The sequence below is a fragment of the Bacillus rossius genome, chromosome 1 (genome assembly GCF_032445375.1).
Source record: "Bacillus rossius redtenbacheri isolate Brsri chromosome 1, Brsri_v3, whole genome shotgun sequence".
NCBI classification, from domain to species: domain Eukaryota; kingdom Metazoa; phylum Arthropoda; class Insecta; order Phasmatodea; family Bacillidae; genus Bacillus; species Bacillus rossius.
Genome location: NC_086330.1, coordinates 179,595,975 through 179,611,093, shown reverse-complemented (window position 1 = coordinate 179,611,093; position 15,119 = coordinate 179,595,975). Strand labels below are relative to the sequence as shown.

At 38.0% G+C, this 15,119-nt stretch overlaps 1 protein-coding gene across 2 annotated transcripts in view; it reads right to left on the bottom strand.

Moving 5' to 3' along the window:
• Positions 1-15,119, bottom strand: part of LOC134527140 (nucleolar protein 6) — a 227,698-nt gene that overhangs the window by 38,510 nt on the left and 174,069 nt on the right. For both annotated transcript variants that reach the window (XM_063359531.1, XM_063359532.1), the window contains exons 15-16: positions 7,270-7,523; positions 1-134 (exon numbers count right to left, since the gene is read on the bottom strand). The exon at positions 1-134 is cut by the window's left edge and continues 75 nt beyond it. In XM_063359531.1, coding sequence (XP_063215601.1) covers positions 1-134; positions 7,270-7,523 — 388 coding nt within the window. The remainder of the gene's footprint in view (positions 135-7,269; positions 7,524-15,119) is intronic.

Below are 15,119 nucleotides of genomic sequence, written 5' to 3'. Positions count from 1 at the left end.
CACGAGTATCTGCAGGGTCGGGGCGTCGCGCGTCCACTCGCAGCCCGAGCGGTGGTAGCTGGTGGCGATGAACAGGGGCGGTCGAGTGCCGCGACTCTGCTGGAACGACGTCTCTATCTCCAGCACTTCTTCTCCTGCATCACCACCAACCAAAACCATATTGATCTGAAGATAGGCAGACCCCTTTCCTGATCGCCTTAAGACTAGGAAATATTTTTAACTAAAAAACCCAAGTTATAACATAAATTAACCCTTTGATGACAGCTGTCGTGTCTATCTTGGTCCCGGCCCGCTGTTGCCCATAGTCGTCTGGTCCTGGCATGAGTGTAACAAAGTTCTTTGAGTGGTGCTTCGAGCGGTGAGCGCACCCGAGCGCGGCGGCTGGTGTGACGAACGACGGTGTAATCTGACACGGACCGCGTACTGTCTCCCACGCATCTTTTGCGTCCCCCACCCCTGCTTCCCGCTCGCCGTGCGCCGGTGCGTGAGAGTCAGTCGTACCTCGCCTCTCATCTGAAACGAACGCATCTCAGCGCTGCTCCGCGCTTCGCCGCTAGCGACTCGTGAGTGGTTCGCCGTTTAGCAGCCAGTGCCTTAACGACATAGACCGAACTACGGACAGACATAGACTGAACTAAATGGCGTCTCGAGCGGCCGACAGCTCGAGGGGTCGCTGTTGTCCTGGCACCCTGTTGTAAGCCACAAGGTAAGAACCTGTTTACTCCCTGAGTTTTAGGCTGGCCGGCGCTCTCGTCACGACAGGGAATCACTCAGGGAATCACTCACAACAGGGGTCAGTGAGCCAGGTGTCGTCAAATTATTATAATTTTTTTAATATTTGTTATTGAAATGGTTTAAATTATGGGTTGTAATACAATGGTTACCTCTTAAGAAAATTTTCTGCTTAATAAATTTTAAAAATTGAACACTTGACTTATTATTAAAATGAGAATTGTTTGTTTCTAAGTATGATGTCTACCACTTTGACTTTATGCTGTGAGTAGACATGTCAAAATAAAAAAATAAAATTAATTAATAACTAAAAAGCTACAGTAAAACCTTTTTGTTGCGACCCCCATTTATTGCGACCACCTCTATATTACAACCTGATTTCGAGGAACCGTGAAAAAATTGCCGAAAATCCGAAGAAAATCGGACTGAAAATAAGTTTCTTGTAGTGAGTAGCGTGTTACTGTGTTTCTCTTGCCGAGTGCTGTACTGCCGTAGGCAGCGCATATCTAAAAATAGATACCACTTCCTGTCGACCGCTGTCAGCACTTGACCACCCTTTTCCACGTCCCTTTGCCGGCAGGGTGCAGATAAAGGTTTTTGTGGCAACGTGTTAACATTTAGTTTTTTGCGAGTGTCTAGTGTGGTACACAGTTAAGGCAAAGCTACCTGCTGGATTTCTCTTGATTTTTATTAGTATCGGTTGACAATGTTTGCTTAGTTTTAGAAGTCCGATTTGGTATATTTTCTGGCTTTAATTTGTGAACTACAGTAAAACCTTTTTGTTGCGACCCCATTCATCGCGACCACCTCTCTATTACAACACGATTTCGAGGAACAGTGAAAAAATTGCAGAAAATCCGACAGAAAATAAGTTTCTTGTGGTGAGTAGTGTGTTACTGCGTTTCTCTTGCAGAGTGCTTCCTGTCGACCGCTGTCAGCGCTTAACAACCCCCATTCCACGTCCCTCTGCTGGCAGGGTGCAGATAAAGGTTATTGTGGCAACGTGTTTACGTTTAGCTTTTTGCGAGTGTCTAGTGTGGTACGCAGTTAAGGCAAAGCTACCTGCTGGATTTCTCTTGATTTTGATTACTATCGGTTGACAATACACAGCGACCGACTGGATGCACGCCCGCCTCGACTTGGTTTAACTGCCGCAGCAATGTTTATTTTGACAGCTCAAGCAATTATCTTTTCCCGTGGGTTGATAGAAAAAGGTCGCATCACCCAGCATAAAAAAAAGTATACGCCACTTATTCCCCGCGCAGGAAACACACTGGCTGCCGTCTGTCTACCCCGCATTTATCTTTCTTCTAACATTCCACGTCTCGCCTCTCGCGCGAGCAATAACTAGGGCCACGATTGTATGGTGAATCGCGAAATCGCAAAATTTTCCGGGAATTTATATGGAAAATGCGAAAAAAAGCGATTTTTAAGAAAAACCGCTAAATAACACCGAAATTACACAATACAAGTCTCTTATATTTTAATGTGAAAAGCTTGATAGTCAAGACTTGCCCGGGTCCTGGTTGATAAGCTGGAAAAATTTCCTGCCTTGCATTTCTACATGCTTCCTCTAATCAGCTTTAGGGCGCCGTCTGGTCAGCGTGTGTGTTAGTGAAGCGAGATGATAAAGAGCGACGCTCAATGGTAGTTCTAGCGCGGTAAAACCTGTAAGTGCAAGGCTCTTAACTGGCGCGCAGTCATCTCGTTCCCGTCAGATAACTGTGAAAATTGAGCGGTGACCCTAACATTATATGGCGGAAAAATAAAGATAAAGGTGTAATGTAGGGTTCTGCGAATATTCGAAATTTCCGAATTCGAGTTTGAATTTTTTGATATTCAATTCAAATTTGAATAGAATTCATTTTACAATAATTCGACTTGCAAAATCTGGTCCGGGTACACTAATATAAGGCATCCCCCTCCCCCATTTTTAAAAGAAATGTAAATGGACGATTACATTTTCCACTTACAAAAAATTATACATCGAAACCCCTTTTTACGTTACCATTATTTACGTTTTCACGTTATTTGAACCATTTTATTTCTGTCTCGTTTTAACCTCATTTGATGTAATGCAATGAATTCCCGTTGTTTACAACGCGCCTATTGCTTTACGCAGTTTACACTGTTCGTTCTGATAAAACTGCTTACTAACTTAATTAATCCCATTACAAAGTAATCTGATGTGTAAATCGTGTTTTAAAGACTTTTTAAAAGTTAAAAAATTCATCTTTAACGTCTCGGGAGTCGCTTTATACCGCTTATAAAAACGTAAACAGCGCCAGTTTGGTTGTGTTGATTCCTGTATTACCGTATAGAGAGCGCGCACGTAGTCTAAGATTGATATTGATAGCTCGCAGACTGCATGCACGCGTGCACTCTGTCAGGTACCGAGTTAACCCGCACAATCGTTATGCGTATAGTTACAAATCACGTTCTTGTTACAGGTTTCTTTTTTTTTGCGTTGAATAAAATGGTTTTATTGTATCACTCATTAATTTAAATTCTTTTGCTTGCTTTCGCAAAGTCTACTTTTTAAATAAACGTACTTTCCATGAATAGGTTTTGTTTTTATGGATTACTTTATATTATTTTTTGCATAATAGTATTCTCCGTTCACATTTACCTGAGTTTTGGAATAAACAAAGCCTCTTGTAAACAAACATTTTCATTGGCTGCCGGCCACCGCGCACATTGTTCGTGCGCAAGAAATAGTCCCTTGGTTCCGTACCATTTGTAAGTATTTTTACCTGCCTTTTTTATAACAATTGTTGTTATATACCATTATAGCGTTTCACCATTAATATCCAAAACAGTTTAATGTGTCAGCAAGTATTTACTTACAATTATGTTAGCAGACGCCGTGTGTACAGTGTACAGTTGATGCCTGGCGCAACAGTTGTATTTCGGATTCGCGCGCGCACGGTTTGTCATGGCTGACGCCGGACCGAGTTTTGTAAAGCACAGAACGGGAAAGCCTTTGAAAAGTGCACAAAAAACTATTGTGTTGAATGTTTTTAAAACATTTTCAGACAAATATCCGGATTGTCGTGTGAACGATATCGCGAGTTTAACTGCGGAATTAACGAGTGTTTCGAAGAGCAGTGTGCTTCGTGCAAGGAAAGAATTACAGGACACTGGGACATTAACAACTCCCGGGAAGAAAAGGAAACTTGACTATCCTGTTATCAAAACTTGTGATGATTTTGTAAAGACGGCTATTAGGCGTAAAGTGCATAGTTTTCTTCTTCGCAAATGAACCACCTATGCTGAACAAAGTGCTACGGTGATTCCTGTTATATTACTTCTCCGTTATTTTATTAGCACCGACTGTACTGAAGATTGTGTGTTGCAACTAGTGCTTGGCGCGCAAGATGAATTCAGCCTATGACGTGCTGACGCGGCGCAGTGATACGACGGTGTTTGTTTATTTCAAAACTCAGCTAAGAGTGAACCCACGGTCTCACCCCTAATTATGAACTAGATTTTAGAACAAAATGTGCAATGCTTACGCGATAAAAACGGTAAATTTGTTTTTTTTTTTGTACCACTTCCTTATGCTGTGATATTTTTATTAATATTTTTATCCTTGAAAGTCAACCATGCTAAATAAGGTGGCAAGTGAGAGAGTTTTCTCTACAGCAGGCAACATAGTTACCAGCGGCAGAGAATTGTTGTTGCTGCACCATGTCGATGAACTCACCTTTCTCCATGACAATTTGAAATGATATGCGAAGTGATTTATGTTAGTGCTATAGACAAATAATTTTTTATTTTTTTTTTATTTTAGAGAATCTGGTTGTGCTTCATCAATAGTCTCAATTTAATTTTAGTTATTTGATTTAAACTGTGAATTATGTGACAAGGTGGTATGTTAAAATTTTTTAATGATCTATGTTATTTTAATAAATATTCCCAAATTCGATTCGAAAAAAATTTGAAACTCGTGAATTTTTTTGAAATTCGATTCGAATTCGATTCTGAACTGAAAAATCACAATTCGCAGATGTCTAGTGTAATGCATTTCCCTCTGATACTTTCAAGAAATTTGTAACGGGTTTTTTACACCTAAAACTTTGAAAACATGCCTTTTAGCCATTTTATCTCAATAGAACCAGTTGGGCATGAACAAATTCTTAAATGCTTTTCGTAAACAGACTCCAGTCGGATATCTAGTGTAGTTTGGACATCGCATAAGTTTTTCGTGGCTGTGCGCGGCACACGACTGTAGTTGCCATGCGTCACGCGCCGAGAATGTTGTCCGGAAGGAAGGGCGAGTATAGTTCATTTGCGGCAAAAATGAATACTCTTACGGCCCTGCTAATTTTTTCCATTAAATAAATTTTGAAGTTTCAGTGATTTTCCAGCAGAAATAATGTTGTGTAACTAACAAACAAATTGTATTAAAACAATTAACGGTAAATGGCTGTCGCGGGGGCCCTTAAAATTTTTTCATTTTACCAGAAATAAACTATACAAACCTTGCTTTCGTCGCACGCAGTTTGGATAAGGGGAGGGAGGGATGAACCTTGAAGTCTGGACAAGGGAAGGAGAGGTAAGCCGCATGACGGCATCCGCCGCCTGTGCTGCCGCCAGCCTGTCTCGACGATATTCCCGCGCTCCCACGTACGTTGCACAAGCTACTGCTGCCGTATTGTTAGGCAGAATGTCCTATTTTTTTTTTCTCTTCTTATACGAACATTAGTATGATTATTATGAACCCACACAAAATATATGCTGCGTGTTAAATAATGGCTTTTTATAAGCTTTTATTGTGAGTTTTACCATTTTTTTCCTCAATTATTTTTGTTTTGGTGCCAAAATGTCAGATTTTTTGACGGTTCCTGAGAATGTATGGTACTTTTTAAGAGAAAATGTTTAACCAGAACATTAAAATGTTGATTACATGTGATTCTAAACAACACAATAGGCCCAAAAGCTATTTTTTGTCACAATCGTGAAATATATTGTGTAAGTACCATGAATAGCTTAAAAAACCCATATCTTTTTAAAAAGACGAAATAACGACGAAATGTGTGGTTTTAAATGATGAAATCAGGTTCAAAATAAAACCATATAATCTTGGCTCTAGCAATAACGAAGCGACCACGCATAGGGCCGTTTTATGCTTTGTTTGGTGACAGCAGCTTGATTTTATTCGGTATATTCCTTTTCATAGGACCCTTGCTATTAAAATACATTTATATTTAAGTTTGAAAGCTTGTAAATTCCTTGCCAGAGATGACTGAACTCGAACTTGGTGTGAAAAATGACATATTTTGACCCCTCCCTCATCGTTTTAGTACTCCATTCATAATAGCCCAATTTTACGGGAGAAGGGAGGGTGAAATGGGCATTTTTTACTGAAGGTTTTTCAAAGGAGAGCTAAGTTGGGATGGTATAAGGGAGGACACTAGATGGTTTGTGTGTCTGGGAGGGATGAGCTAGCCTTGAAGAATGTTGAGGGGAGGGAGGGGCGAGATTATGCGTCATGAAACCGCTGCCGCCAGCCAGCCGGGCGGGCGAGCTTCGTGTGCGCCCACTCGTGTTGCAGAACCTACAGCTGCCATATTTTTAAAGGAAATATCCATTGTTTTTTTGTTGTACTTACATGAAAATTATTGGAAGTATTAAAGCTGACACAAAAATACGCTGTGTGTTAAAATTAACAGATTTTAATAATCTTTCATTTCGTTTTTTTTAATTTTTTTTTCTTTCTGATTTTCACATTTTGGTCAAAATGTCCAATTTTTTGACGTTTCCCGAGAATGTACTCGTAAAATCACTGCTTCGTTAAATCCGGGGTTTGTGATATCGGGATTTTAGTGTATTTAACTACGGCAAGCAGAAAACGTACATGTAAACTAACCAGTAAAAATAAACTGTCTTTTGACATATTTTCTTTAGAGGTGGCCTGTAGGGCGATGGACTTGTCATGAAGGTTTAAAGCAAAGCCGTCTAGCATTGTGAGTGATAGCATCCTGCCATTGTATGGCTGGTTTCTTAGCGAGTAGCGGTTTGGGAATGGTGAGGGGGGGGGTGTTGAAATCAACTGAAAATTTCGGAAAACATCTATTAAGCTCCCCCCTCTATTACGACCCTATTCCTGAGAACCGTGAGGGGTCGTTTCAGAGAGGTTTGACTGTATATTGAAAATACCTACTGTGAATGACAATTTTAAAATTGGTAATTTAACCTCACCCACAGTTCAAATAATTTTACAGTATAATTAAGCAATTTTCCTGCGCATGTGTCACAAATTTTCTCATCATATATTTACTTAACATTTTAAACATATAAAAGATAATGCAAGTAATCATAATGATGATCTCTTGTGTGACTTTTTAACACTATTAGATAATCTCTAGTAAATATCCGGTGAAAAATGTTGACATGAAACATGAAATGCAAGAGAGTTATTGTGATGAATTTACAGAAACAGGCAAAAAATAATAGTGACGACGAGAAAATTAAATAACTAGCATGGTGTGAGATTCAGCCACACCAACAGCAGCACAGCAAAGGGGCTCTCACGCATCATCTCGTTGTTGAAGTTGAGGATGATGGGCTCGGAGCTCCAGTTGGTGGAGCTGACCAGGTGCAGGAACCGGAAGAAGGCCAACTGGGGCTGCATGGGGGGCTGGCACGGCTCTGGGCACAGGTACAGCCAGGCCACCAGGAGCTCCGTGACAGCGTCCGGGAAGTGCCGGGGGTCCAGCAGCTGAGAAGACAGCCACCGCTTGGCCAAGCAGCAGGCCGGGCCGTACGATGGGTGTTGCTGGTGCACTCTGGAACACGTTACACAACTCTCATCACTTCAAACATGTCTTTTACAAGAACTTTGTGAAAAGGTAAACCAGTAATCCCAATTTTCTTTCATTCATATTTTGAATTAGAACCACAAAGAACACCTTAAACCACCCATAACTATGAATCTAGGTTTTAAGGGTCATAAAAAAAAAAATGTGCAAGAAATAGAAGACATTAATTGTGACTATGGTGTTGGCACATTCAATGCTTTAAATGTTAGTTTCATAAACTGTTTGTCAGCAGCCTTCCCTCCACAACCTTCAAGGCAGCCGCAGCCAACATGGATTAGTTACTAAGTTTCCAGAATCAATATGTATCATAATTTGATCTATGTAATGAGTAATGACATACTAAGAAGTAGAAATGTATTAAGGTGTATCAGTATCAGTAGATAGTCCCAATTTTCTGGATTTCTGATAAAGGCAATTGTTTCCAACCGATACTTGAAAAACTGATACACATAAAAAAAATCATCTATGAAGATGTCACCCATCTTTTTCTATTTTACTGTTTATAGTTCTGTATGCATCTTTTACTCCAATTTTTTCTGTAATTAACGCCTATACTTGAATAATGTGTTTTAAATAAGTCAAATAAATGCATAATATGTATTGTGCTATGCACAAATTTTATGCAGTACAATACTTTTTTTTGTCATCTAACAAAAATCCTTATAATAAATAATTTTACTATGATATTATTACTTAAAATTTGAATATCTGGAGACTTGCATTGCAATTATTTACAAAAAGGACTGAATCAGTTTTCTATCGGTTATCAGATCTGTTAAGGAAATGTGTTGGCGATTGGATTAGCATCAGTTTTTATCCATCACTACGTAAAGAACATCATACATTGGGGAACTGTAACAGGACTTCAAAACTGTCAATATTCAATTTACTCAATTTTCTCCAATATTTTCTTAAAATCTTTACAACAATATGAAGCTGATGTATTTGACGATTTCAGAGGGTAAACTGAATAATTTCGTAGCTAAATATAAATGTACTATATTTCTGTACCCCTTGCTACCAGCATAAAACAATACAATTACTCAAATACACACTGTGTTGTGAATCATACATTTTAAACTGCAACTAATTAATTAACATAATTTTATGTTAAATTAATAAATATCTTGCAGATGATAGATTCCTTAAATATTTTATGCCTAAGCAACATTTCCACAGCATTCAATACTGGATACTTACTGCTCTGTTCAACAAAATCATTCTCAGTTTAGCTTGAGATCAAATTTATCGGTTGGCCTGGATATTAACTTAACGTAATGGCCAAAAATCCAGTTTATTTGGCTAGTTTAACTCGATGACGGAGGTAAATGTAGAGCTTCATCACACGGTCATGCGTAGAGGCACAGACATGTCCCTCCTGATGGTGGTGGGTGCCAAACCCCTTGGATACTGATTTAGTCAAATTTAGGGATAAGATTTTATGGTGATTTGTGATACAACCGAGATAACACAGAAAAGCAGGTCAATACACAATGTAATTCCTAATAAAGCACCAAAATACAACCAAAAAGCATGAAATTAATCAGCATATTAAATCAAAACTCAATTTGAATTCCAAAGACGTAATATAATAATACATTAAATTCATGAATGTAAATTATTTAGCATCCATTTTGTACAAAAATGTATGTACAACATACTTTGGAAAAAAAATTTTTTGCTTTTTTTTTAATATTCCAACTATTATTATTACCTAATTTTTTAATATTACAACATTGGTACATTTTTCAAACACACATATATTTGCTGATCTATTTTTAAGGTTTTCAGTAGTCAGATATGCTTGTTACAAATTATTATATTGTAAAAGTCTATCATGTAATAGTAAAAATTACACTGTTTTGATTAAGTTAGTGGTACAGTAGAGCACCCCTCAACCGTAATTCCCACAAACGGAACTCCCGATATCCGGAACTAATTTTCCAAAAAAAATTAAAACATTACAAAACATCTCCAAAACATTTCCGCACTGGAACGAGGTTTTTTTGCTTTTGCCTGACTGTACATGTCTTGTAGACGCGCGCGCGTACGTCTGTCAGAGAGCTAATTATGGCCAGTCTTTCCCGCGCATTGCGTAAATACACCGCTGTTTTTCGCGTCGGACGTGAATTACTTTAAAGATGTTTATGCTATAAGTAGTTTTATTGTTTCACTATGTCAAGTAAACGGAAAATTCCGGCCGGCCCGAGAATGTACACCGACTCCCACTACACACACTGACACTTGTGATAGCCAGTAACATTTACTTCCAACGTGTGATGCTTTCAGTTTGTAGACAATAATTTAGTGTACAAATATGTATTATCTACATATTTATACGTTAATATATGGTTAACCAGTCTACATTTACCTGTATTTCTCTATCTCTGTGTTTTTAAACGAGATGCTTGAAGTGTTATTCTTGTGTATGTGAAATGTAAACGGTGCGTGGCAGTGACTATACACTCTCCGGAAGTGTGAATCACTAGCACGTCAACACAGAAGTAACACAACACTGCAGCTGTAGTCCTACTACCTCCCCCAAACCCTCTTCATCGTCCTCTTCGCTCACGCACGCACCCACAGAGATAAGAAACACGTGCCTACCAGCTTGCTTGAATGAAGGTCATTCAACCGGCCCGGAGGCCGGCCCTACCGCAACTCCCCTTAGGACGCTTGCACACGCACCGGTATTTTCCCGGTGCTAGCTCTGGCAACGGATCCGGCGCCCGGAGCTGTCCTTGCACACGCTCCGGTTTATTCCGGAGCCCTCTCCGGCAGCGGCTCCGGCGCCGGCAGTGATGTCCTTGCACACGCACCAGCAAGCCGGTAGTTTGGTTTCAGCATCCGCGGTAGAAACATGTGCCCCATTTGGAACAGGAGGTTGTACATATTGTACTTGCTACCTATTTTTATTTGCTGTTTTCTGTCCATGTCATGCAATTTAGGTTCCAAAAATGCGCACACTTCCAGCCATGCGTTCTGCTTCTCTGTGTGATCTTTAAAAATATCGCTGGTTTTGTCCCACAAACACGGTCTGGTTTCTACCAATTCAATCAGCGTCACAGCGTCGTACCTGAACCCTGCCATCTCACAAGTCTTTGCTGCACTGTTAGTCCAGGAAAGATATGAAAAAAACATGGACAAATTGCAAGAAAAGGGTTTTTTTCATCAAAATTCGCAGAAAAATTCATAGAATAACATATCCAAAATCCACCGAAATCCACTTTCTTTTGGTACCTTTTTTCCGGATTTTGTTCCAGAAAAACGCGAAAAAAAAACTCTAAAACGGTGCATCTGACTACAAAACCTGTAGAGACAAAAATTAAAGAACATTAACTTTTCCATAACATATCCAAAGTTCAAGAAAATCGGCTTATAACTTCTGCTTCGTTTTCCAGGATTAGTCCCGGAAAAAAATATTAAAAATGAAATAAATCGAAAATTGTGCAATTTACAGCATAATGATTTAGGACAAAGATAAAGTAAACAATGTTTTTCATAATATATAAGAATTTCACACAGATCTACATTTAATTGGTTTTTTTGTTTTCCAGGAAATGTCCCGGAAAAATGTTATCAAAAGAAAAAAAAAAACTGAAACCGTGCACAGTACTTAAAATAAATCGTGAATTAAATTAAGGGCAAAAACATTGCATTATATAATTGACCTTTATCAAAATTTATGGATTAGCAGCTACTGTATTTGATGGATATGGGAAAACTCACAGTACTAAAGACACAGCACATATGAGAAGAACAAGAGGTAATGCATCACCTGTAGTTGAATTCACAGGAGAAATGCAACTATCACTCCGTAAAGATATGTTTCTTTTGAACGAGCGAAATAAAGGACCATTTTTAAGGTTATTAGCAATAATTTACGCGAAGCAGAATGTCCTGTTGTCGAAGCACCAGGTGATGCAGATATTTACATTGTCCAAGAAGCTCTAAAATGTGAAAAAGAACAGTTGACACCAGTTATAGGAACAGACACAGATTTACTTGTCCTTTTACTCTACTACTTTGACGCACAATCACATAACTGTTTGTATTTAAAAAGTGAACAAAGGCAGAAGAAAACATATCTCATTAAGGAGCTAAAGCTGAAGCTTGGTGATGAAATTTGTAGTAATATTCTTTTCTGCCATGCATTCATGGGATGTGACACATCATCACACATCTATTTATAGGAAAGGGGAAAATTTTGGATCTGATCCAGAATGACAGTGCCTTCAGGCAACTTGCGAAAGTATTTTCAGATAGTATTCCCAGTGTGTCAAAAGAAGACATTGTAAAATCGGGAGAGCAGCTGCTAGTGCACCTGTACAATGGGTCCAGAAGTGACACACTCGACACTTTACGTTTTAAAGTGTTTAGTGAGAAAGCAGCTACTAGTTACAAATATGTACAACCAGAACAGTTACCTCCAACTAGTGCTTCAGCTCGTTTCCATTTCTTAAGGGTTTTCTATCAGATACAAGAATGAAAGGGAATAAAGATGAATCCAGAAGAATGGGGATGGAGAAAATGTGGCCACCTTCTCTTGCCAATTTCGACAGACAAGCCAACAGCTCCAGAATGCCTTTTGAAGGTAATCAGGTGCACTTGCAAGGAATATGGTTGCGGTGCATCCAACTGCAGTTGTAGGAAACATGGCATCTCATGTTCTTCGGCTTGTGGAAACTGTCATGGATCAACCTGTAAAAACCGGCGTGAATTACCTCCCGAGGACTGCAATTACTGTGACGGCTTTTAAGGTAGGGTGTTCCTACATATCCATGCATGTATATTCAGTATTGTGTGTTGCAGAGTGCATCCCAATGTGTGTATATTTTTATATTTCTTCTCGAAACAGGTCACTGTAAATCTTGTGTAAATTTAATTAATTGTATAGTATGTTTTGTGAGAATGGACGTGTTAAATTTTTCTTTCAAACGATAAGCAGTTGAAATGAGTCTGATTTTTTTTCTGGAAAATAATTTTGGTAGATTTCAAAAACGTTTTCACACATCACTAACTGAAAAAGGATTATAATTTAAGTGACTTTAAAATATATTATGGAAAATGAATATAGTTCGGATCTGACATAATTTGACATGGGATACAATGCTTTCTGTTATTTAGCCTACATATTCAATACTTTTTACGTGGCCGATCACAAAATAAAATCTATTTACCAGATTTCAGTGAATTTAGGATCTAGTATAGGAAATCTTGTGTGCTTCTGTTTGTACCACCGAAACTTTTTTAATACCATGTTCCGTTTTCGTTTTATTGAATTTTTAAAGATTTTCCAGGATGAGTCACAAAAAAAAAACTCATATATATTATTTTATATATATATATATATAATATATATATATATATGAGCAGATTTTGGTGAATTGAAATTATATTTAATACAAAAAAAGTCTTTAATTTTAGTCACGACTTTCTTGACGAACGATATGTTTTCGATTTGTCTTTTTTTTTTTCAGGAAATTTTCTGGAAAACCAAAAACCTATTTTGTGTTTATTTTTGTGAATTTGTAATATATTATGAAAATCGTTGTGTACTTTAATTTTGTCCTGAAACATTTTGCATTATAATGCGCCATTTTCAATTTATTTTCATATTTTAGGTTTTTCGGGACGAATTCCAGAAAACAAATAGTAGTTATTAGTAGATTTTTGTACAATTTTGAGATTTTATGGCAAATTTGGCTCTCTTTAATTTTAGTGTCTATACCTTTCTTTGTAGAACGCACAGTTTTTCAGTTATTAATTCATTCCGCATTTTTCCTGGACAAATCCCGGAAAAAAGTTACCAAAATAAAGTATATTTCAGTGGATTTTGGATATGTTATTCTACGAATTTTTCTGCAAATTTTGATATAATAAAACCTTTTCTTGTAATTAGTCCATAAATCGACCCCTTTTTCTTATAAAATGCCTGGACTATGTGCCAGTGTTTTGTATTGTGCGAGCGACTGAGGTACCTGCTGTGACGGCAGCCCCCTCCCCTGCCCAGCTCCGCGCCGGGCAGGTAGTCCGGATTATCGAGGTCATCTCCGACTGCACTCCGGCATGCCGGCAGCCGGACCCGTTTCCCTGCCGGCCTGGACTGCGTGTGCGGCACTCCATAAGGAACTGTTGTCTTGTGAGTCCTCCGGTGTTGGTGCCAACTCCGGCTCCGGTTGTGCCGGAGCGTGTGCAAGTGCCCTTACCCGGAATTTTCCCATAACCAGAATAGACCTCCCCCCAATGATTCTGGTTAAGAGGTGCTCTACTGTATTTAACATTTAATAATATGAATAAAGAGAGTTCACAAAAATAAAAACAATAACACCCAAATCTTCTCTTTTAAAAATAAAATTGGCATAAAAATAAAACTATAAAATCATGTCTCTAGTAATGAGGTCATGCCCAGGAGCTGGGCTAGAACCTGCTACAACCCAGCAATAGCAGTCTACCATCAGGAAGTGATGATTCAAGTGAAGACTAGGAGAATAGGTACACAAACATGACTGTGCAAGATACGAGTGGCAGCAAAAGAGTGATTCCGGCTAGAGTTGGTCCCAAGAAGCGACTCAGATTGTTATAAATGATATATGCTGTTGATTAATTAGGCTTCTGCAAATTCTGTTTATTTATCTGAATAAAATTTGAATCAAATATAAAATTATTCACAATATTGGAATATTTTTCTAATCTCTTTACCATACAGTGAAACCTATTTTTCCCACACTTTACAAGAGTCCAAGAAATATTTATCCATAATACAGTAAAACGAAAGAGAGATACATACAGAATGTCCCATGTATTAACATCAAGGCAAGGACAGTTGATAGGTCAATTAATCACGACTCAGAATAAATGGAGGGGGAGGGGGGGGGGGGGGGTTTGGTCTGTAAAGTCGGTTTACGAACGATAATTTTACATGATAACGTCATAAGAACACATTGATGAAAAAATGCAGACTTTTTAATTTTCAAATATTATTAAATATAATTTACAAATTTACAAAATTTATTTTGCAAATTTAATTTAAATAATTTGTTTAAATATAATCATGAACAATTTAGTTATAATAGAAATAAACTGAAATCATATCAATGTCAATAAATTGTTAATTTCAAAAGACGAAATTGGACAAATAAATCAAAAATTTTTAAATGCTGCTTTTAAAAAGCCCGCATTAACGTGTTTGATATCATAGAATATTTTCTCGCACGATTGTTGGCTGGTTCTTGCACGCTCAGCTCAGGCGGAACGTGACAATGAGTCATGCTTTTTTGTGCGTGCAGCCGGCGTTCATCGATTTATAAGACATTATCACGTAAAAAATGTTTTTCAGTTTTTGAGTAATAAAAATTTTTTCAAAAGGTTTCAAATCTTCATCTTGCACCAAATCATTAGATACTGAGACTAAACATTTTTCCTACATAATCATAAATAACCTTACTATTGATAAACATTCACAATTTAATTAAACACTCTATCTTTTGAGGAAAAAATTCTTTGCTTGACAAGTTACAACAATTTTTAATCAGGTAACTTTAACTATTCACACTGTGGAAA